The sequence below is a fragment of the Simochromis diagramma genome, unplaced genomic scaffold (genome assembly GCF_900408965.1).
Source record: "Simochromis diagramma unplaced genomic scaffold, fSimDia1.1 OVJJ01000553.1, whole genome shotgun sequence".
Classification (NCBI taxonomy): Eukaryota; Metazoa; Chordata; class Actinopteri; order Cichliformes; family Cichlidae; genus Simochromis; species Simochromis diagramma.
This window is the reverse complement of record NW_024387095.1, coordinates 4,128,709-4,149,356: the sequence shown is the minus strand read 5'-3', so window position 1 is coordinate 4,149,356 and position 20,648 is coordinate 4,128,709. Positions and strand designations below refer to the sequence as shown.

Genomic DNA, 20,648 nt, shown 5'->3' with positions numbered 1-20,648 from the left:
AGTCATCCACGGAAAGCACAACGCCATTTTAAGATTCACAAATGTGTAATTTATAGGGAAATATTCCTATTTTTTTTGACAGTTGTCTAGGAAGAATATGGCTGCGCAGCACATACACAACCATAGGAGCTGTGTTTTGTTTTGTTTTTTTTATTTGTTTTTTTAGTAAGGCAGAGCTATCCCTTTTACAAAAACAAATTGAAACATCTGTTTGGCTTTCAAAGGTCTTTCTGGATTTGGATGGAGTGTCTGACTCCAGAATAGTGTGTATGATCTGCTCCCACCTGAATGGGCATTTTAAGGATTCACATTCAGAAAACATTAGATTGAGTTCTGGTCTTTCCATAGTTGTCACCCATGTGGCCTGTAGTCCACAGTGAAAAGTTGTTTTTCTTCAAAGTAGGTGTAGCTCTTTACATGACTGGAGTTTCTATACAGCTGGGTCAGTGCTATGATTTTACTGATAGTGAACTTTATTTTATTCATAAGGTTAGTTAGTAGAGTTTCCAACCATCCTGTAAAAAACGGAATCGTCCCGTATTCAGAGAAAATATCACGCGATTCGTATTGAGCTGAAAAGGAACACAGTTTGTCCCGTACTTCAGCTAGGATGAAAAAAGACACAAAGCTGGAGTTATCCTGCGCCTTTACGCTATCAGCTGACTCTTCTTCTCTCATTCAATCATGAAACTGATCAATGATCAGCTGACGCAAGTCCCGTCTCTCCTTTGTTTATCGCCCACTTTGCGCCAGAAAGAGGAAACCAGCGGATGTCGCGCTAAACAATAGCAGCGCGTTTAAGCTTGATCAGCTGTTGTTAGAATTTATTTAATATTAATTTCTAGTATCAGTTGATGTTTGCTGGAGCCACAGCTGTAAAAGCTGCTGGTCATGATGTCGGTTTGGATATGTGGTGAGAGGGAAACATGAAGATGAATCATCAGAGCTGTGATGGAGAAACAGGTTTACCTTTTAGGTGACATGAATGAGTTGAAGGGAAGTTATGAACTGTTTCTGAGAGACAAATAACACCAGGATCCTTTTCTATGTAGCTGACAGCTGGTAACTGTGCAGGAGCGGGTCTAGCAAAGTTTTGCCAGGGGGCCAGGTAGGGCATTAACAGGGAAAGGGGGGCACAAAGAAATACTTTTCTTTCTTATTCTCATTTAAAATGTCTGGCTGTTATTAAATAATTATCTGAATCTTACAACCAAAGTTTTTATCTGATGTACAACGTATAGAAATCATACACATACCAACAAGACAGTGTACATCACTGTCACAACAGCGTTTGTTTTCATTCAAAGGCTTTATGGTTTTTCCTAGAATACCTGGTGGGCCGGTCTGTAGTCAAAATGCCCGGGCCGATTCTTTTTGTCCCAGTCCAGCCCTGGGCACGACACGCCGTGAATTAATCTGAGAGGGTGCATTAAAAAATAAATGGCCGGGCCAGCAGTGCACATCGCAAATTAGCTCGCATAGACACATTAGTTGTACCGCTTCTTAATGACGGCATCTTAGCTAACAACCCCGACTACCAGATTCAACTTGTAATTGGCTAAAAATCACTTAGCCTACTGGTGAGAAGGACGTTGCTAGCTGTCAGTTTTTTCAAGCGATGTTGAAATTTGAGCTCTCCGCTCAGCGCAGCAACTGTTAATATAGATCGTTATTAAATTTATTGCTAATGCAATTATATGGCACATTGACTTCTGAGGAAACTTTAGATGGCACTCGTCATCAAAAAGGTTGCCTACCCCTGGTCTAGAGGAATACATACAAAACAATAGAGAGGCACACATTGGAGAGCAAAGTGCTTGGAGGTAGTGCAAAGAAAAGACTTGCCTTTGCACTGTCTGTTTAAGTATCACCATTTAGTCTGTCTATTCACAGTCTGAATTAGAGTCGGTGTGTGAGTGGACTGAGTGATGAGGGTTACTCAGACCATGGCTCAGATCGGTGAGGTGGGTGGGCAGGGGTGGGGTGTCGGGGGAGAATGTTTTTTAACAGGTGCCTCAGGTCAAACAGGTGTGTGACCTGATTGACCTGAGGCACTGACCAGAGGGCAACTGGTCAAACAGGTGGTGAGCAGGGTCCACGGGGTCACCTGTGATGGCCCCGGTGATCCCATCCCAAGAGACCATCACCCGATCTTCCAGGGGCAGGAGGGAAGGATCGGATAGGATAATTTTTTTGGGCAGTGTTAATTAACCTCTGCGCAGCCTTTCTGTTCTCAGTAGTGGCTCCTGCGTTCCAAAAATCCAGAGCGCGCCCTCCACTCAGGAGTGGAGGAAGACCAGCATCAGCCTCAGGTTATTCTTTCTCAGATTCCACCCATTCTCCTTTTATAATAAGAGGGGAGTGGACCGGTCTGTGCTTCCTGAAGCCCATTAGGAGTTCTTTTGTTTTAAGGATGTTCAGCTTCAGGTTCTTTTCTGAGCACCAGTGGACAGGTTTTCTACCTCCACCCTGTACGCTGTCTCATCTATATCAGAGATGAGCCCAACCATCAAGCAGGTTCCAATAGGGGATCTGAAGGTGGTCCAGTTTGGGGATGAAGATGTCTGTCATTATGGTGTTGAATGCTGAGCTGTAGTGCATCTTTGCGTAGCTCTTCCTGTTCTCCAGATGGCTCAGCGCTCTGTGAAGGGTGATGGTGATGACATCCTATGTGGATTTGCTCTGTAAGCAAACTGGTGGGGGTCAAAGCAGGGGGTAGCAGTCTCTGATGTGCTGAGACACTATCTGCTCTAAGTACTTCAGGACTACAGAGGGCTACAGGTCTGTAGTCATTGAGGCTGTCTATGCCATAATGGTGGAGGCCTTCAGACATAACCATAACCCTCACTTCACAGAGCAGTGAACGTGTATGTGTGAATATGTTTGTGTGACACGTTTACCATTTCATTCTGAAACTGCAGCTCCATGATGCACGCCGTTCCCACGGTGATGATCGAGTGCGACGATGACAAAGAGAACCTCCCTAACGAGGCAGACTACGAGGACCTGCCGGGCATGTACAAGGATGAGGAAGAGGAGGAAGAGGAAGACGAGGAGGAAGATGAGGAGGAGGAGGAAGAGGAAGACGAAGAAGAGGATGAGGATGATACACTGTTTACAAGTAAGCATCTTTTTGTCTTTATTAAAATTTGGCTTACACCCACCATGGTCTTCAAGGTCACATTGAAACCCTGAAAAACAATAAAGAGGACAGAGACGTGTACATTAATGAGAATTACAAAAATATTTACTGCAGAAGAAGATCTATACTGTGTGCCTCTTACTGGGAGGCTGCGACAGCCTCAATCTGCTTAACTTTGATACGATTTCCTCTGCCAATATGTTCAATAAAGGCACACTGGCCATGAAGGTCTTACGAAAAGACTCTCTGGCCATCAAGCTGAGCAACCGTCCATCCAAAAGAGAGCTGGAGGAGAAGAACATCCTGCCACTGCATTCGGACCAGGAGCGGCTCGAATCCCGGCAACAGACGGCCACCAAACTGACGAGGTGAGCTTCCGACTTAAGAGCACACATGCTGATGTGGCACCGAGCCACTCGGAGGAGCGGTACACACGCCCACATCGCTCATCACATGCACATCGAGTCACCTGCAAAGTGTTTCAACCCATGCGAGCTGTGATAGAGGCGACCTGGCTGCTGCAAGGAGCAGATGATAGAAGAAGGGATGACGCAAAGCAGAGATGGAAAGATTAAAGGTGAAGAGCAGGGGGTGTAAAACGAAATAAAACGGAAAAAAGAGAATAGTGTCGTGACTGTAAAGGTGAGTGCAGGCTACATTAGATGTGCACAGACACAAAATGTTGTCAAAATCATCACACAACATTTGAATCATTCTTACTGTGCCAAGTGGCAACTTAAGCCAGTGCAGAAATGCTAAAGGCTACAGTTCCATGAATGGCCACTTGAGGTCACATACAGTCCTATTTTAAAGTGCCAAACTTTTAATGAGGTTTCTAATAAAAATGCCCACTGCTCAAGAGTTGTCCACCATATCACATCACACGTGACACAACCACCGTTTTTTGGGAAATGTGAGTATTCCCTGAGTCGTTAGTAGTGCTTCCTGTTTCTTCCGGTTGCAAAAACCTGTGAGAAAACTGAGTGATTACTTTGGTAGCTAGGAAATATCCAGGGTTGCCTGTAGTTCTTCTTGTTTTTTACCCTGTCCTGTACAACAGCTTTAGCTAGCAGAATCAGGTTGTGCCAAACACTTTGCTTTGCCAAGAGGAGCCCTGTAAATTTTTTAGAACGCTTTAGCTTGTCGCTGAAAACAATCCTATTTTACCAGTTTTCATTTCCAGTGTGTGTTTTCTCAGCTCCACTGCGGCTCAAAGAGCAGCTTGTCAGTCTTTATAGACAAGTCCGTCACTTCCATTCAAACTATGACTGCAGCAATATGCTGGTGACCAAAGTAATCATAAAGAGGCTTTTGCCAGCCGGCTGGGGACTACACATTTTCCTCTAACGACAGGTGGTGGCCAGGGGCTCACTGATTGGTCTGTATGTCTGTGTTAGAAGTAATTTTCTCAGTGACTGACATCAACCTCCACCAACCAGTTGGGAACAAGCATTTTTCCTTCACGACCAGAGGTTGCCTCGCTAGCAAAACTAACCATGTTTACAGCCCATGTAGCTAATTTCAGTCGCAAAAAAAAGTTAATCTTGGTTATATTTCTATCGCAATCCATGCTGTTGCAAAATTCTACTCTAATATTGTTTGATATCATAGTGGCAAGTCCACATTTTATATACAGAAATGTATGAAATGTACTAAAATTTATCTAAAATCTAAAGCACACACACAGTACTTAGCTACATCATTACTGCAGTAAATATCCATCTTATATAACCACTCGCTGTAACATATGGCCGGGGGCATTACCCTACATATTCATTGTGCTCTTTGGTCCCACTTAATAGGTTTTTATAATATTAGGACAACTTGTAGTGTGCAACTGCTTGTATTACTTAATGAACTCCACATCTTAACATTAGTTGGTATTGTTTTGTTAGCCGGCTCTGGAGGAATCATCTTTATCTTTATCTTCCTCTGGCTGATGTTTTGAGCCTCTCTGCACTGTCCACCTCTTCTTTTTTTTTTTTTTTTTTTTTTTTTTTTTTTGTTTGTTGTTTTGGAGGGTTTTTGGCAACTTTTCTGCTTCTTATCCTCCTGTTCTCAGTCACTATCTGTCATCCTGCTATTCCAGTGCCTCTGAGTCAGTACCTACTCAATAAATTCACAAAATACTGCTTCATAAGAAAAAAAAGACTTCCCGTGCACAGCCAACTCTTCTGTCCACAAGAGTAAAATCTCTTTTTGCATATGTCGAGAGCAATAAGCATGATCTGAAAGCTTGCACGAATAAACATTAAAATCATATAAAAATAGCTTTCCTAAAATAGATGCTTTCCTTCCCTTTATTCAGACGGTTGAGTCAAAGGCCGACAGCAGAGGAGCTAGAACAGAGGAACATTCTGAAACGTAAGTCACTTTGCATAACATGAAGGAAAAAGAGAAAAAAAAACTACAGATAAAAATGATTTGTGTGTGAGTGTGTGTGCTTTCTGTGCGGTTTCCTGCAGCTCGAAATGATCTGGAGGAGCAGGAGGAGAAGAGGGAGATCAAGAGGCATCTGTCGAGAAAGGTAAAGGCAAAGAAGATGTGGACAGCGTGTCTTTGATCAATCAGTGCTGAGATGGTTCATAACCCCAACTAGAAATATGAACATGGTTGCCTTGGAGACTAACCTACCGCTCTTCAGACTGCACCCCTTTGAGAAGTAGTTTTTGTGTGTGTCTTAGATCGTCTCCATCGCAGTCACATCTCACAACTCTGTTACTGAATAATAAAGAACACCTGACACAGTAAACGTCAAATTAGAGTATATCTGATGATCCACCATACAGCAACAGTCATTCTGATTATCGAGCACATAAATCTGTGTGTTTGTTTTAGTGTGACCGCCATGGACTGAAGTTCTGGTCTGTTGGTGTGTGCTGATATGATGTGTTTGCTTTTCTCCAAACATCTCTACTTACATTGTTCCACAAGTTCTTTTAAAGAGAGGAGAGGTTTTCTCCCAGCAACCCTTCCAAACAAGCCATACTTGTTCAGGCTTTTTCTTCTGACATACATTTTAGCATTATCATGCTAATTGAGGCCTGTAGAGTCTGAGATGTAGCTCCTGGGTTTTTTACAATGTATCTAAGTATTTCACTGTCTGAGCTGGGGGTGAATTTGGATTTGAAAGTTATTAGCTGATGCTAACAATCAGCTGTGTATCCTTTTAAAAACAGCCTACAGTCATTCAGTCACTACGTGGTTATACACCACTCTGTGTTTAATCATTTAATCATCTTTGTCATGTCTTCCTCTCCTGACCACAACCTGCTGTGGCAGATGGCCACTCCCTCCCTTAGCCTGTTTCTGCTGGAGATTTCTTCCTCTTAAAAGGGAGTTTTTCCTTCCCACTGTAGCCAAGGCACTTGCTTACAAGGGGGCTGCATGATTGTTGAGGTTTTCTGTTTTCTTTGTATTATTGTAGGGTCTTTCCTCGACAATGTAAAGCACCTTGAGGCAACATTTGTTGTGATTTGGTGAATATAAATAAAATTGAACTGAGTTGTAGTTTTCAACAAGTCTCACACATCTTCTGAGCAATCCCAGGTCATTCTTCTTTGGTGAATCTCTCAAGCTCTCAAGATTTGTTGGTCTTCAGTTCACCACACAGATTTTCAATGAGATTCAAGTCAGGGCTTTGTGCAGGCCAGTCAGTAATTTTCATTTCAGTCTTCTGGAGGTAGATCTTCACAGGAGTTGTGCAGGCCAGTCAGTAATTTTCATTTCAGTCTTCTGGAGGTAGATCTTCACAGGAGTGACATGTATTTTGGGTTGTTGTGTTGGAAAACAAAGCACTGGTGCAGATCCAGTTTTGCTGCTGTTTGAGGTTTTCTATGAAAATCTTCATATATCCTTCTTTCCTCATGATTCCTTGACTAGACTCCCAGTTCCAGACGCACTGAAGTATCAACAGTTCCTCACTTGGCCAAGTTGGTCACTTGTTGGTAGTTGTTCTGAGGATCAGGCAGATCTCTCACTAGTTTTCTTTCCAGAGTCTTTAAAGTCGTTCACTTCCTACCTCTGCCAGGCTTGCTATGTGCTCTGTGGCTTTGAATTTCAGTAAATTTCTCACTCCAGTTCTTGACACTGTGATAACATTGTATGTCTATCTGCTCCTTAGTAAGCATAGACATTTTTTTCTCATGTAAACTGATTTCGTTTGATGCATGATGCTTTCCCAAGTTACAGCTCAAACTCTGGCTGAAGTTTTTATACTGTGTGTAAATTGGACAGCAACCCGCAGTTTTAATGATTTTATGTGTTTTAAGAATTATAAAGTTAAAGCACATCAAAAAATTGAAATCTGTAAGTTGGGGCTAATCATTTTGTCCTTGTCTGTACACACCTGAAAGTCCAGACCAGCAAACTACAAAAACTTCTGCGTTTGTAGACATCCTTACACTTACTGATAATTAATTAATCGGGTGCACCTGATTAGCAGCACCTGGCTGCCACTTACCCTCCTGGTTCGTAAGAATGTAAGGATGTAAGGTCTGGTATTAAAAAAAGGGGAAGTTTTTTATAAAATTGTACAAAACTGTACAAAAGACAAAGTTAACTGTACTGAGGAGCACAAGTTACTTAATGCTGATTGGACAGCACCCATCTGTTCATCCACCTTTCAGCTCAGCCAGAGACCCACAGTCGAGGAGCTGAGAGAGGCGAAGATCCTCATCCGCTTCAGTGACTACGTGGAGGTCGCCGAGGCTCAGGACTACGACAGGAGAGCAGACAAGCCGTGGACTCGGCTAACAGCTACAGATAAGGTTCATTTCTCACAAAGACTGGATTCAAGTAATCTGTACTAGTGTGCTTTATCTAAGTGTGTGTTTCTTTGTTCAGGCTGCCATTAGAAAGGAACTAAATGAGTTTAAAAGCACAGAGATGGAGGTGCATGAGTCGAGCCGTCATTTGACCAGGTATGGAAAAGTTGCACAGAACAGCTAATGAGCTGCCTTACGAAACTGCAAAGCACTCTTTGTTTTGCTTTTTTGTTAAATGAGGTGTGTTGGGGAAGGTGCCAAAGTAAAGGTCATGGTGGAGTTCTGCTATATGGACAGCAGTAGTTTTAAGAAGTGTGATTACACTTTTATAGCTGCCTCAGCCTTTATCAGCTAAAGCCTCACGTTGTCAGCTGTTGCTGTACCATGCTGTGCTGCCTCCAGATTGTTAAGCCCATAATTATGAGCAGCCAAGTGTGAAATCTTCAAATTACTTTCCTAGTTGTTGTTGTTTTTGGGTTTTTTTTGACGCAAATGCAATATCTCCTACTTTGCAAGTAAACCAGCAGAGGTGTTAACATACTGGTAGAATCATGCTGAAGTCACAGGTGCTAAAATCTGGTGTTGCCATTAAAAATATAGGCTGACTGGAAGTGAAGGTTTTCCTTTCAGGGTATCCTGTCAAATATTTGCTCAGTGAAAAATTCTAATTCGTCATTTGGGTTTTTTGGCTTCTTCTTTTGTCTCCCCTACTCTCAGTTTTCGAGAGCAATGGCAGAAAAGAGGGGAAGCTGTGCTCTTACACACTGTGAGATCTGCTATGATGTGTGGTTTGTGGCGCTGACAAAAAGACAGGAGGCTGAGTTGGAGGTGTCAGAGTTAAATATGTTGAGGTTTTCTTTGGGAGTGGCCAGACTGGACAGGATTAGAAGCGAGCATATCAGAGGGAAAGCTCAAGCTGAGTTTCTTGGAGACAAAATTGGAGGCAAGGCTTCCCATGGGGCCATGCTTGAAAAAGTTGACAGGGGCCTTCACCATGTTGGCCTTTTTTGTTGCTGGTTTGGCCTGGAGTCTTGCCAAGATGCTAGCTTCTTACAAATTTGAAGAATAACTCCCTAGAACAGGGGACACTGTACAAACTCTTGGTTTTGGAGTAAAAAGCCATTCCAGCCTTTCCATCAGGGTAGGTGTAGACTTGTCCAACGTTCTTGATGGGCGGACTGGCAGGGATGGAGGGTGCCACCTCATCTTCACTGTCATCTGACCCAGCGCTGCTGGTGGACTCCTCGCTGCAGCTGTCATAGCCATCAAACATCCCGAATGAGTCTCGTCGCTTACGATCTGAACCCGGGGTACGATCAGCCAAATCCCTTGAGTCTTCCTTCGGCCCTTTATATAAATGCTTTTCTAGTTATCTGCACCTAGGGGTAGAACCTAGCTTTGAATTTTAGTCTACCTAGCAGGATATCGACAAATTACTCTGCAGCAGAGATGGTTTTGACATCTTTATAGGAGGGATAGTGGATACGTTGGACAAAGGACGTTGAAGATTGAACTTCCAGGCTCATGAATGAAGTAGTTTAAGTAACTTTAAATGGTTGGTGCCAGACAGGCTGCTATGAGTAGTTCAGATTTTCAGGGATTTTCCTGCACAATCATCTCTGTAGTTTACGCAAAATGGTCTGAGAAAGCAAAAATATCCAGTGAGCAGCAGTGCTCTGGAAGAAAAGGCCTCGTTGATGCTGGAGGTCAGATGAGGATGTCCTGACTGCTTTGTCTCCTTTTAGATAATTTCATTGTGTCAGAATAAAGAACATTTCTTCAAACATGCTCATTTTCTCTTCCTGGTTTCTTCCTACAGGTTTCACAGGCCGTAAGTCGGCTCGGAGACCTCAGCCATGTTTTTAAAATCCCTTAGAAGTCTCAAGTGTTCAGACTGCTACAGATTTCCAACATCAACTTCGAACTGGCTTCATCACACAAGTTTGAGCCATTACAGGAAACGGGAGAAAAACACTGAGATGGACGGATCAATGACTGTCTCCCCTCTGTGGAGATTTTGGTGACTTCTTGATATTCAAAAGCTTTTAATTGTATTTTTTTTATGATGAAGAGGTGGTGATATCTTTACTTTGCAGCACTTCTTTTTTTTTTTTTTTTTTAAACAAGGCTCCTGGAGGTCCAACACAGAATCTGTGCCAATTTTACAGGATGGGGACAGTAAAAGATGAAACACAGGGTCTTTATTTCACTCTCACTGTTTTCATGCCTGTACCATATTCTCATCGGGCAGAATTTTTCCTTTGAGTATGCTTGTGTTAGCTTGATTTTACTCCACGTATGACATCTCAGTAATCATTTCTCTTTGCCAGAGGCATGAAAACATTCCACAAGTGTGTACTATTGCAGGCAGCTGAAGCTTAAGCCAAATTGCCCTAAAATTCTAATCAAAGTCCAAGAGTGCTCTCTACAACAAAAGGAAATTCCTGTCTCCAAACACTTTCACATCAATCCACTGAGCAATAATGTCAGATTCTCTCTTTTGCATCAATCTAGTTGTGGGCTGCGTTCGAGTGTTCAAACACTTTTCAAACTTCAGATTCCCATTTTAAACCAAAGCAACTTGACCTGTTGTGAAAGCCGTCACCTTGAATGGAGAATTCTGGAGTGACGAGTATCAAGAGTTCAGTAACCCACTGTGTCACTGTGCCTACAGGCGTGTTTACAGGGATTTCAAAGTTGCCAAATAACCTTGTTTATTTGATACAGAATATTATCTGTAGACACAGTAAAATGTTACTGAGCTCTCTGCTGAATTACAAGAAGGACTGTGTTTGCATTTCACCTTTTATTGTCAGACATGAGCCTTTTTGGTACGAACGTGTCAATCCTGCCACCTTACGATTTGCCTTTTTTTCTCTCCCTTTTTAATGGTTTACACTTAAGATTGGGTCCATGAATTGGAGGTTTTTACCATGTTATTGGTGAGAACGAGCTGCGTGGGTTATGATTGTGTATCTGAGTGTGTGCGTATGCAAGAGTCAGTAATATTACTGTCACTTGTACGTGTTTAAAAAAATGTTTTGAGAAAACTCTTCTCAGAATTCTAAGAGGATGTACATAAATTAAAAGGATTTTCAAATGTTCTTTTGTAAAGCAGAAAGACCTGCATGTGGGTATTAATTTATTGTGAGTCTTCTATGATGTATGCAGTTTCTTAAAGAAAGAAACTTATTAAAAAAATAATAAGTTACAGCCTCGTCTGTTTTTTTCCCCCCAACCCACCACCAACTCAAGTCTCTTTCGCCAGAATGGTTTGCCAGAGTCGCAGGGGAAACCTGGAAAATCAACAGTATGAAAAGGGTCCCCATGGTTTATCAAAAGCAGCCATGATGAGTTTTCAGTTCAGTTACGCAGAGACAAAGCCCCGTGGACGGCGAGTGCCGCAGTGTCTTAGTGAAGCATTGCGAGTCCAGGTGGATTTCAGGAAAGAAGATTACTTCTGGTTCCAGATATTTTCCTTGTCTGGCTCCGTGTTGCTATATAGCATGGATCAGGGTGCCGGAGTACTTATGCCACAAATCAATGGCTTTAGTGACAATGGCATCTGTGTTCTCCTGCGGTATCTGGAAGAGAGATTGAAGGGAAATATCATACAAAGCACATGCTAGGAGAGAATATGTGTCTGGATTTGAAAAGCTACAACGTAGGGGTCCAACTGTACATCTATCTGTCCTGTTAGGTCAAGGACGTCCAGTTCACCATGAGACTCGTTCAGTTGAATACACCCAGTGACCCAAACAAGTGCTATCAGTTTAGTCTTACATCTACATTCTGACACTGCAGCAGGTGTTTTGGCAGTGCACCAGTTGATGTCTCTCACCTATCTGAACTACAGCACAAGGAAACAGATTTATTAAAAAAAATGTGTTCACTCATTCTATACATTCTAAGTGTCATTCAGTCACAACCAGAACCTGCAACGTCTGCTTGAATGGGTCGAATCAGAGCACCCGATTGGTAAGAGTTTTAATCAATTTTAAATCATACTTTTTATTTGTTTTTGTTTCTAATGTCTCTGTAAAGCACTTTGAATCACCTTGTTGTTGAATTGTGCTATACAAATAAATTTGCCTTGCCTTGCCTAAGAGTCCGATCATCTCCATTGACTCCAGTGGACAGTTTGCTTGTTTGTTTGTTTGTTTTGTTTTACAGAAATAATGGATCACAGAGCTGGAAGTTAGCAACACACACATGCAGAACTGCATTTTTATAAAGTAAGATATTAAAAAAAAAAAACTAAATTGTATTAGTGCACATCAATCAAACTCACTTGTGTATTTAAAACATGTTGGTTAATTATCCAAAAATGAATTTGCAGATTTTGGGCATGTTAATTGAGGCCAAATTAGGCTAGCACAATATTAACTAGGAACAACTAATCGCCTGTACATTCTTTTTATCTTAATGTTATTTCATCCAAAATTATATCATCAGAAAAAAAGCCTACAAATCCTGCCAACTGTAACTGCTGTATCTGCATCTGATTTACTGTACTAACTCAAAAACCAAGGCTGGAGTGTTTATTGTTTATCAGCATCCAGGTATTGTTGGACCCATACTGTGAGACACAGTTGTCTCTTATACTTACATTGCACAAGAATTTGACCATGCCCTCTGGCCGGTTGATGCCCATCAAAATAATTTTGTAGCTGAGCAGGATCTCCAGGGCCACAAATACCAGGATCTTACACGAGCCACTGATCACCTTGTCCCACACCCTAAAGACAAGGGAAGACCACAATCAGACCAATAAAAGAGCCTGAATTTGAATTTACATTGGTTTCCCCCCAAATTCCCAATTATCTAACAACATAGTACCCAGCACGTCCTAGAGCACACTTAAAGTTAAAGTTTGATAAACATATAAATTTAATACAATTACTAGAATTTTTTTTAATACTTCACATGCTTTAAAAAGACCGGCTGTCACTTCACATTTACTAATTAAGGCTGTAGGATAGTGGAGATTATTCCCAAGGTGAGCCAAGAGCTATGGAATTTGTTCGATGTGTTTCATTATTCTCTGGGTCTGTAAATAAATTGTATATAAATAAGAAAGTACCTCCAAAATCTGTGTAATCTGTCCTCAACACAAAAATCCATTTTATGCTGGAAGTAAATTTTGGGCTACACTCCACAAACCCTTGAGAATGTGGAAACCATGAATTGGCCTTCAGGTGACCTCTATGACACAGTAACAGAGCGCTTTGACAAACAGTTAAGACAATCCGGACAAAGTGCAGCTTTCATGCACCTTTATGCTGACAATGTTTGCTTATTCATTAACACTGAAATCGACAAACTCAACAGTTCCTGTAGATGGACATTTGGGTAGAGTCAGCTGTTGCTACACGGCTTGTTGAGCCATGCCATTCTTTGTAAATTGTGACTTTGGTTGATGAAGAAAAGATGGCCGGCAGCCTTCTGAGTAAGACACAATGTGGAACCCTATATAAAGGTTTTCTGCCATACTGCCATAACTTCATGCTAAAGAAATGCAAGAATGCCCTTTAGCTTATGAGAATGCAGCTATCCTCGTTTTGTTGGCTCAATCCAAAGATGGTGAAATGAGCAGCTTCTGGAGTGAACAGTTAACTGACCTTTGCAGACTGGATTCAGGCAAGCAGCCAGCAAAGCAGCATCTGAACCAGAGGTTGTAGGGTAGCTGATGCAGGGCTCCGCTGTTCTTCAGATGGTTTAGCAGTCGAGGTTCCTCCTGACTCAGATAATGCTCCAGGCTCTTTGGCTACCCCAGGAGGAAAATAACAAAGTCTTTATTTTAAGATCTTTGTGATCCAGATTGTTGGATCATGAGAACTTTACCATTATGCATTATACAGATTGTACAAATTGAAGTTACACCAAGATACACTCTCACTCAGTGTCTCAGCGTTCTGTCAAAAATACATCAAAATATGTAGATTCACAAATTTATAAACATATAAGCAGTGTTGGGAAGGTGTATGTATTCTACTACAGATTACATGATTACAGAATACATGCCCCAAAATGTATTTTGTAACGTATTCCATTACGTTACTCAATGAGAGTAATATATTCTGAATACTTTGGATTACTTAATATATTATCATGCTTTTTACAACTACATGAATGTACTATTGCTGTGTGATTTATTAGTATTACTGAAGGTTACTCGCCATACCAATAGCAACTAGATGTTTAAATCTTAATATAAATGAGTAACAGTAGGTGGACATTAGGTAAGGCTGCACTTTTTGCAGCGATCTCGTATAGAAAACTAATCGCGCGGATATAAAACAGGTCCACAGCTCCGAACCGTAGTAAAGGAACCTCTGGCTAATACGTCGGGTTCGTGTCGGGCTCGTAGCCGAAAACTAGCTTTACTTTGTTGTCTAGGTCAACTTTGCTATTGAGAGACAGAGAGAGGCGAGTCTACAGTCGACTCTTAATAGCTTACTTACAACTGGGCTACACTGCCCATGAGGCTACATTCTTTAGGCCTATGCCTGTAACACTCTGTCTATTGCCTTCATATTGAATAATTTTTTGAACAATAATTTTTAACAATATTTCATCACGTCATTATGTGGGCTGCAAGTAGAGATGACGTGAGCCGCGAGATTGAGACACAGGCATTAGAGCCTCTTAATGGGTGTTTTGTTTGAGTTTCCACCAGCGTGGAATTACCAAAAATAGAGAGGATATAGCCTAACATATGAAACAGGAAAAGACCGCCGTGTAATCCCTTTATTTCAACTGTATTCTGAATACCACCTTTTTAAACGGTAACTGTAACGGAATACAGTTACTCATATTTTGTATTTTAAATACGTAAAGGCGTTACATGTATTCTGTTACTCCCCAACACTGCATGTAAGTACAGCTGTCACTGTTTTAAAATCCTCAACTGTGTGAAACGGAGCACACGTGCATGGGCCTCAGCTCTACTTTGACAGTTCGCCTTAAATAGAAAGTAAGCAGCCTTTAAAAAACTCATTAGACTCAGCAGAACAGCTGTCTGTATGCACACAGCTGTGAGGGTTATTTATAACAACATTATCAGTGCAGCATTATCTCCAACATTATTAAACTTCACAAAGATGAGCAGTCTTTTATTCACACTGCTCATTAAAAACTGACGTACAGGAAAAGAAATTACATAAACACACTTTCATCACCTAGTTCTCATCATTTGTCCTCAATTCTTACTGCAATTTATCCTTTCTGTGACCAAAACTATCCAGAAAATGATTTAGTTTAACTGAAGAATGTTTTCTAACCATTGTCTTTTTTCTGGTCAACATCTGAGGCCTGTATTATGAAGCAGGATTAGGGATTTAGATTTATCGTATCACCTGCATTGTGCATTAAAGCTCTTCATATTTTTCCAATTTAAACTATGTTTTGTAAAATATGCTGCTGTGCTGACAGCACACCTGGCCATATGTTACCAAGACTGTCCCTTTACTTTGAATGGGCTCACTTAGATAGCTAAAGCCTGGGTTACTTCATTTGACTACTGAACACCTTAATGTAACCATTTAATGAGGCTTATGTTGTTATAGTTTTTGCTTTGTCGTTTTTCAACAATCTTCTTGTGGTGTGTCTGTGAGTGACGCAGTGTCTGCATATGTACCTTTATCACAAAACGTATCTAAAAAAGCTGCACTAACGCCAATTTATTCCCGTTCTTTTAGTTAATCTATTAACAATGTCAAACAGTTTGACAGGCTTATAGTATTTTTGCACCAAAAAGGTGCTTCACAAAGAGCTAGTAGCTGGAACCTTGGCACATCTCGGGATGGTGTACAGTGTGTGAAATGATGAAAACTAAACATTAAACACTTACGAGGTGAGGTACTGAGTCTCCAAACTTTGTATGGTACTGATTGACAAAACACTTGACGAGCCAGTAGCAGTCAACAGGATCATCTACAATCTCTTCCATGGCTCGGCTGATGGAGAGGAAGTCTTCATTCTCTTCATCCTGGTGAAGAAGAAAAAAAAAAACAAAAGAAAACATATCAACAATACAGACCCAGAGAAAAACACTTAAAATAAAATCTGTACTTTTTATGTGGTCATTGTTTCTTAACGATCAAACAGCTATACAACAACACTTTCATTGAATAGAACAGAATCTTTATTGTCACTGTTACAAGAACAATGAAACACAGTTTGGCATCTCTCCGTTGGCAGCATGTAGATTTACATTCAGTTTGTTTAAGGACAGGAGAAGAAGATAAAAATAGGCATAGGTTTTAGGGGTATCTACTCAGGGAATGTGTGTGACACACAATGTGTGTAATACTATTGACAATGCCTTGGTTAGTATCATTATTTTCAATCTCACATGTCTGAATTTGCAGCTATTTTTTCATTGACATACTGTATTAACACAACTGATCTAAAAATCACACACAAAAAACTCCCCATAAAAACCTAGTAGGAAAAAGTTACCAGAGGGGATAAATTCAGTTTTAGAATTTAGATTCAATGTTAACTGTAGCCAAGTTCAAATTGTTAATGCTAGCTTATTTTAATCAACAGCATTGTCATAAGCAAAACTAGGGTGGCAAAAGATTATTTTAGGGTGGCACATACCACACCATGCCACCCCTGTAGATTGGCCCTGTTCACTGCAAAACCAAGACGCCGCGTGTTAACATCTCCCCACACACCCAAAAAAAAAAAAAAAAAAACAGTTAAATAAACCATCTGTGATACCTGTGACTGTTCTTGGGCAGTTGTTTTAGTCACTATCCAGACTTTTGTTTCTGTAGTTTGATATCATCACATTTTTTTATTTTCCAATTTTTAGATGTTATAAGCATGACATTATAATTTCAATTGCTTATTTTGTCTTGTGAATTCTTGCTTGATGTACTTTTTGTTGCTATGATCTTTTGTTTGATCTTGAACTCTGCTGCTCAACCCACAAATGCATTTTCTTTACAAATGTGGCACCATTTAAGGGGAAACAAACAGGCTTTCGAACAGTGTGAGAATTATTTCTTCACTGTTACAAGAAAGAAATATGTGACAAAACACAAATTTACATCCTTTTCGCTTATTATGGACTGATATACTTTATTTTTTACCGGGGGTGAAGTCTCAGAGCATCGCGGGAGGGTCTGGCTCTCCAGTTGGAACATCCGCAAGTAAACATGGGTGGAGGGTGTGGAGGAGTTGATGTATCTCATCACTTCCAGAGCTTCCAGGATATCCTGATACTGCTCCTTCCTGTAGCCCCCAACCAGAGCATGAGAGTCACTGTGTGGAGGTAGGATGCCTGCAGGCACAGATGACTTCTAGTTAAGAAATGTATACATACACATTTAACAAAACTGAGTTAATTTTAAAAAAGGAGTGCAGTGTTCAGTTGTGTTGGACAGATTAACCTATTTAGCATAAATAAGTTCCAAACAAGAGAAATCGAAGTAAACGAAACGTGTTTACATGCAGCTCTTAGCCTTGCATATGGCTGCATATGTCTATACTGCAAATCACAATTACTGAAAATGAATATTTTAAATATAGTTTTTAAAAAAAATCTTTAAAGACTAGTGCAGTACAATAGCTAAGTGATTCTCTCCCGTATTTTTTGTTTCTACCCATCTAGTCAAATCTGCACAACTGAAGAGGGTGACAGGGTGAACACCTGATCGCATGTGATTCTTACCCAGCAGTACCTTCCACACATGAATCCTGTACATGGAAGGAAGGGGGAACCTCTGACTGAAGGTGCTTAGCTTTTCTAAATCTGTAAGAGAGCAAAACTCTTCAGGTATGAAGTTTAAAAAAAGGGAAATTGAAAAAAAATATATATAAAAATACATTTATTTATTTTTTTGGTCTGGCTTTTTCCAGACCAAAAAAAAAACAAAAACATGAAAAATGTGTCATTGTACATGCATGTGTGCGCATGTGTGTGTGTGTTCCGTGTTCAGCCAAGAGAAAGTGTCCCTTCAGTCAGTTAGGCAAAAGTCAGCAATCTTAGGTCGACACAGGTGGTCTTGAATGAGGGGGGAGGCAGTCACAACACAGTCTTGTTATCTAAGGGAGAATTTTTTTATTTCCATCAGCTTTTGCCTTGAGCATCCAGCTGGCGCCAGGGGGGGCCGCATGAGATAAAGATGGTAGTTGTTTTGGTTAGCGGAACAAACAGCTTCCAATTTTACAACCAGCCTTGTGGGATTTTGAACAGCTGTAGCCGCTTCTTGTTCTTCAATAAGCCAGGCCCGAGCCAGCTCCAATCAGCCAGAACTCTGCTATTGTGGTTCCAAATTGGTAGATGTCGTTCAATGTCCTCCATCGAGAGTGTCGTCAGACACATGATGCAACCAACCATCGAGTACCCGGCAGCAAACGTCTCCACAGGACAATTGGGCTCTCCCAGGCCCAGGAGTTGTCAGTTTCGTTAAGGGACCAAATCCATAATTTTTCTTTAGGTTTTTAGAGAACAAGTCTGGGAGACTCTCTTAGGGTTAGAGAATAAGCGAGACTATACAAAAGACACGAGAAGCCAAGCTGGAAAGATAAGGGAGAGGGAGAAGGAGAAAGATGTACTCCATTTTACAGTGTATGACTCAGGAAAACAATCCTGCTCAGTTATTCATTCAAGTTTGAGATCTGTGGCAGTAAAAGAGGAAAATGTTAACACTGGAATGTTTTTCCTCCTTGGAAACCTGCAACATGACCAAGAAGGTGCCCTTCATTTAAACGTTCCTCAGTTGTTAGTAAGGGACCCAAAGTGTGCGAAGAACATATATCTCAAGCCATTACACACCATCAACCACCATCAACAACCAACCACCAGCCTGAGCCACTGACACATGGCAAGATGCATGCTTTCATGTTATGTGTACCATATTTTAACCATTCATCCGTCTACCATTTGAATGCTGCAGCAGAAATCAAGACTTATCAGATCAGACAATGTTTTCTACTGTTCAATTCCAATCAGCCCATGACGATTAGAGTCTCCGTTTTCTGTTATCAATTGACAGGAATGGCACCTCCTGCTGCTGAAGCCAATCTGCTCCTAAGTTTTACATGCCGTGCATTCATATTGGCACTTCTGCATAACTAGTTCCAATGGGTGGTTCTTTAAGCTACTGTTGCCTCCCTATCAGCTCAAGCAGCCTGGCAATCCTCCTCTGACTTCTGCCATCAACAAGGCATTTTCACCAAGAGAACTGCTGCACAGTGCATATTTTCTCTGCAAACCCCTGAGTGGCCTGTGCCACTCCGATGATGACAAATCAGATGATGCAAACAACCATGCCGCATTCAAAAATCACTTAAACCACCTTTCTTCATTTTGCAAGACTCAGTTTGAACTTCGGCAGGTAATCTTGATTATGTTTACATGCCTAAATGCATTCAGTTGCTATCACGTGATTGGCTGATGAGATATTTGCGGTAATGAGTAGCTGAACAGGTGTCTTTAATAAAGTGTTCGTAAGATTATATTATAGCATAGCATTGGCTTACAGGTATATTGTTATTGTCATGGTAGTGCGGACGCTTAGCTAGCAAGAGACTTTACACTTATGCTACCTATGCTAGCACGAGCGATAATTTTCCGTTACCCACCCAGAGGATTGTCTTTGAGTAGTATCTCCAGGGACTTCTTCTCCTCCACTCCTCTGAAACCCACTTTCTCGTAGTATGCAGAGCGAAAATTTCTCTGTGGGTCGTCAGCCATGGTGCCGCCTGGACAGTTAAACATGTGCATTTCAAACTAAAGAAAAGCAAACTTTAAGTATTAGCCTGTTTTAGCCTACATGGACATAAGACAAAGTTTCTCGTCCAGACGTGCAGCTTGGGGGAAAACAGAAAAATGTTTTTAATTTGGCTGACTAAAAAAGTTAATTACGACGCCCTGCAGTTTGCTGGAACACAAACACAGTGAACACAAAGACTCCTGCCTTGACGTTTCAAAGCGTTTCGGGCTCCCGCGACCCTCAGACAGCTGCCCCACAGCTATTTGCTACATAACGTCAGCAAACAAGCTAGTGTTAGCTTAGGAACAGATAACCAGCTAAAAGCATAACTACTCTAAAGTAAAAATTCTCTGAGAGACTACTAAATAGTATTAAAGTGGCCATCACAACCAGTGATAAGAACAATTTAAACAGATAAAAAATCTACAGATAAATTAACCTCCTCCGGATGCCATACAATGTTGTTATGAAAACCCTTCCGGGTGATACTGTCAAAATAAAATCCGTAGCAACGTTCCAAATATGAAAAATATTTTTATTTTGAAAATATAGATTACCACGCTACGCCTCATATACGATTGCACTTTCAACTCTGCTTGCCTTGCATTTCTTGATCTTTATCTTGCAGGTTATTTATACTACATTATTTATAAACAAATAACTAATAAAGAAAAATCAACAAGCTTCTTTCTTTAAGGGAAAGGTGTGTCACAGCTTTCATAACCCACTTAGAATACTATTTAGATTTAGATTGCTACTTTTTAGACTTCCTATATTCATTTTATTTTATTGAACTTTTCTGAGACATTTTTGCCTTTTCGAGCTATTTTGTTTTGTCAGATTCTATCATACTATTCTACTTTATGCATCTACCATGTTATTGCCTGTGTTAACTGTTTTGGGTGCCCTAACACCAGTTGCTCAGTTTTATTTCTTTCAAATCAAACCTTAATCTGAAAAATGCATTTGATTACTTGTGATAATGCCAAGGCTGAAGCAATAAAATAC

The 20,648-nt window shown here is 40.8% G+C and overlaps 2 protein-coding genes across 7 annotated transcripts in view; one reads left to right on the top strand and one right to left on the bottom strand.

Moving 5' to 3' along the window:
* Window positions 1-11,119, top strand: part of phactr1 (phosphatase and actin regulator 1) — a 46,138-nt gene extending 35,019 nt beyond the window's left edge. For 3 of the 5 annotated variants that reach the window (XM_040046346.1, XM_040046345.1, XM_040046343.1), the window contains exons 7-12: window positions 2,922-3,121; window positions 3,354-3,510; window positions 5,451-5,506; window positions 5,608-5,669; window positions 7,771-7,911; window positions 7,988-11,119. In XM_040046346.1, the coding sequence (XP_039902280.1) occupies window positions 2,922-3,121; window positions 3,354-3,510; window positions 5,451-5,506; window positions 5,608-5,669; window positions 7,771-7,911; window positions 7,988-8,092 (721 nt within the window). In that variant the 3' untranslated portion in view covers window positions 8,093-11,119. Of the gene's footprint in view, window positions 1-2,921; window positions 3,122-3,353; window positions 3,511-5,450; window positions 5,507-5,607; window positions 6,825-6,883; window positions 7,912-7,987 lie in introns of those variants that run through there. The other 2 variants (XM_040046344.1, XR_005697983.1) reach the window with 2 other exon arrangements.
* On the bottom strand, window positions 10,700-20,204 carry tbc1d7 (TBC1 domain family, member 7). Of its 2 annotated transcripts, XM_040046349.1 has the most exons (8): window positions 20,080-20,204; window positions 19,510-19,629; window positions 17,594-17,674; window positions 17,013-17,203; window positions 15,761-15,898; window positions 13,530-13,675; window positions 12,518-12,647; window positions 10,700-11,492 (listed from the first exon to the last, which is right to left on the bottom strand). In XM_040046349.1, the coding sequence occupies exons 1-8, from the start codon at window positions 20,093-20,095 to the stop codon at window positions 11,406-11,408; spliced, it is 909 nt and encodes a 302-aa protein (XP_039902283.1). In that variant the 5' UTR covers window positions 20,096-20,204; the 3' UTR covers window positions 10,700-11,405. The 2 variants fall into 2 exon arrangements, with proteins under 2 accessions (XP_039902283.1, XP_039902281.1); XM_040046347.1 differs by lacking the exon at window positions 20,080-20,204 and having other exon boundaries at window positions 19,510-20,073.
* Between the last annotated feature and the right edge of the window lie 444 nt (window positions 20,205-20,648).

Excerpts from the sequence above, each read along its gene's own strand:
- tbc1d7 (XM_040046347.1), bottom strand. The coding sequence starts at position 19,651 with ATGCACATGTTTAACTGTCCAGGCGGCACCATGGCTGACGACCCACAG. Across the intron at positions 17,204-17,593 it reads TGTGTGGAAGGTACTGCTGG|GCATCCTACCTCCACACAGT; the intron begins GTAAGAATCACA and ends CTGTGCCTGCAG. Across the intron at positions 12,648-13,529 it reads CCTGAATCCAGTCTGCAAAG|GGTGTGGGACAAGGTGATCA; the intron begins GTCAGTTAACTG and ends CCTTGTCTTTAG.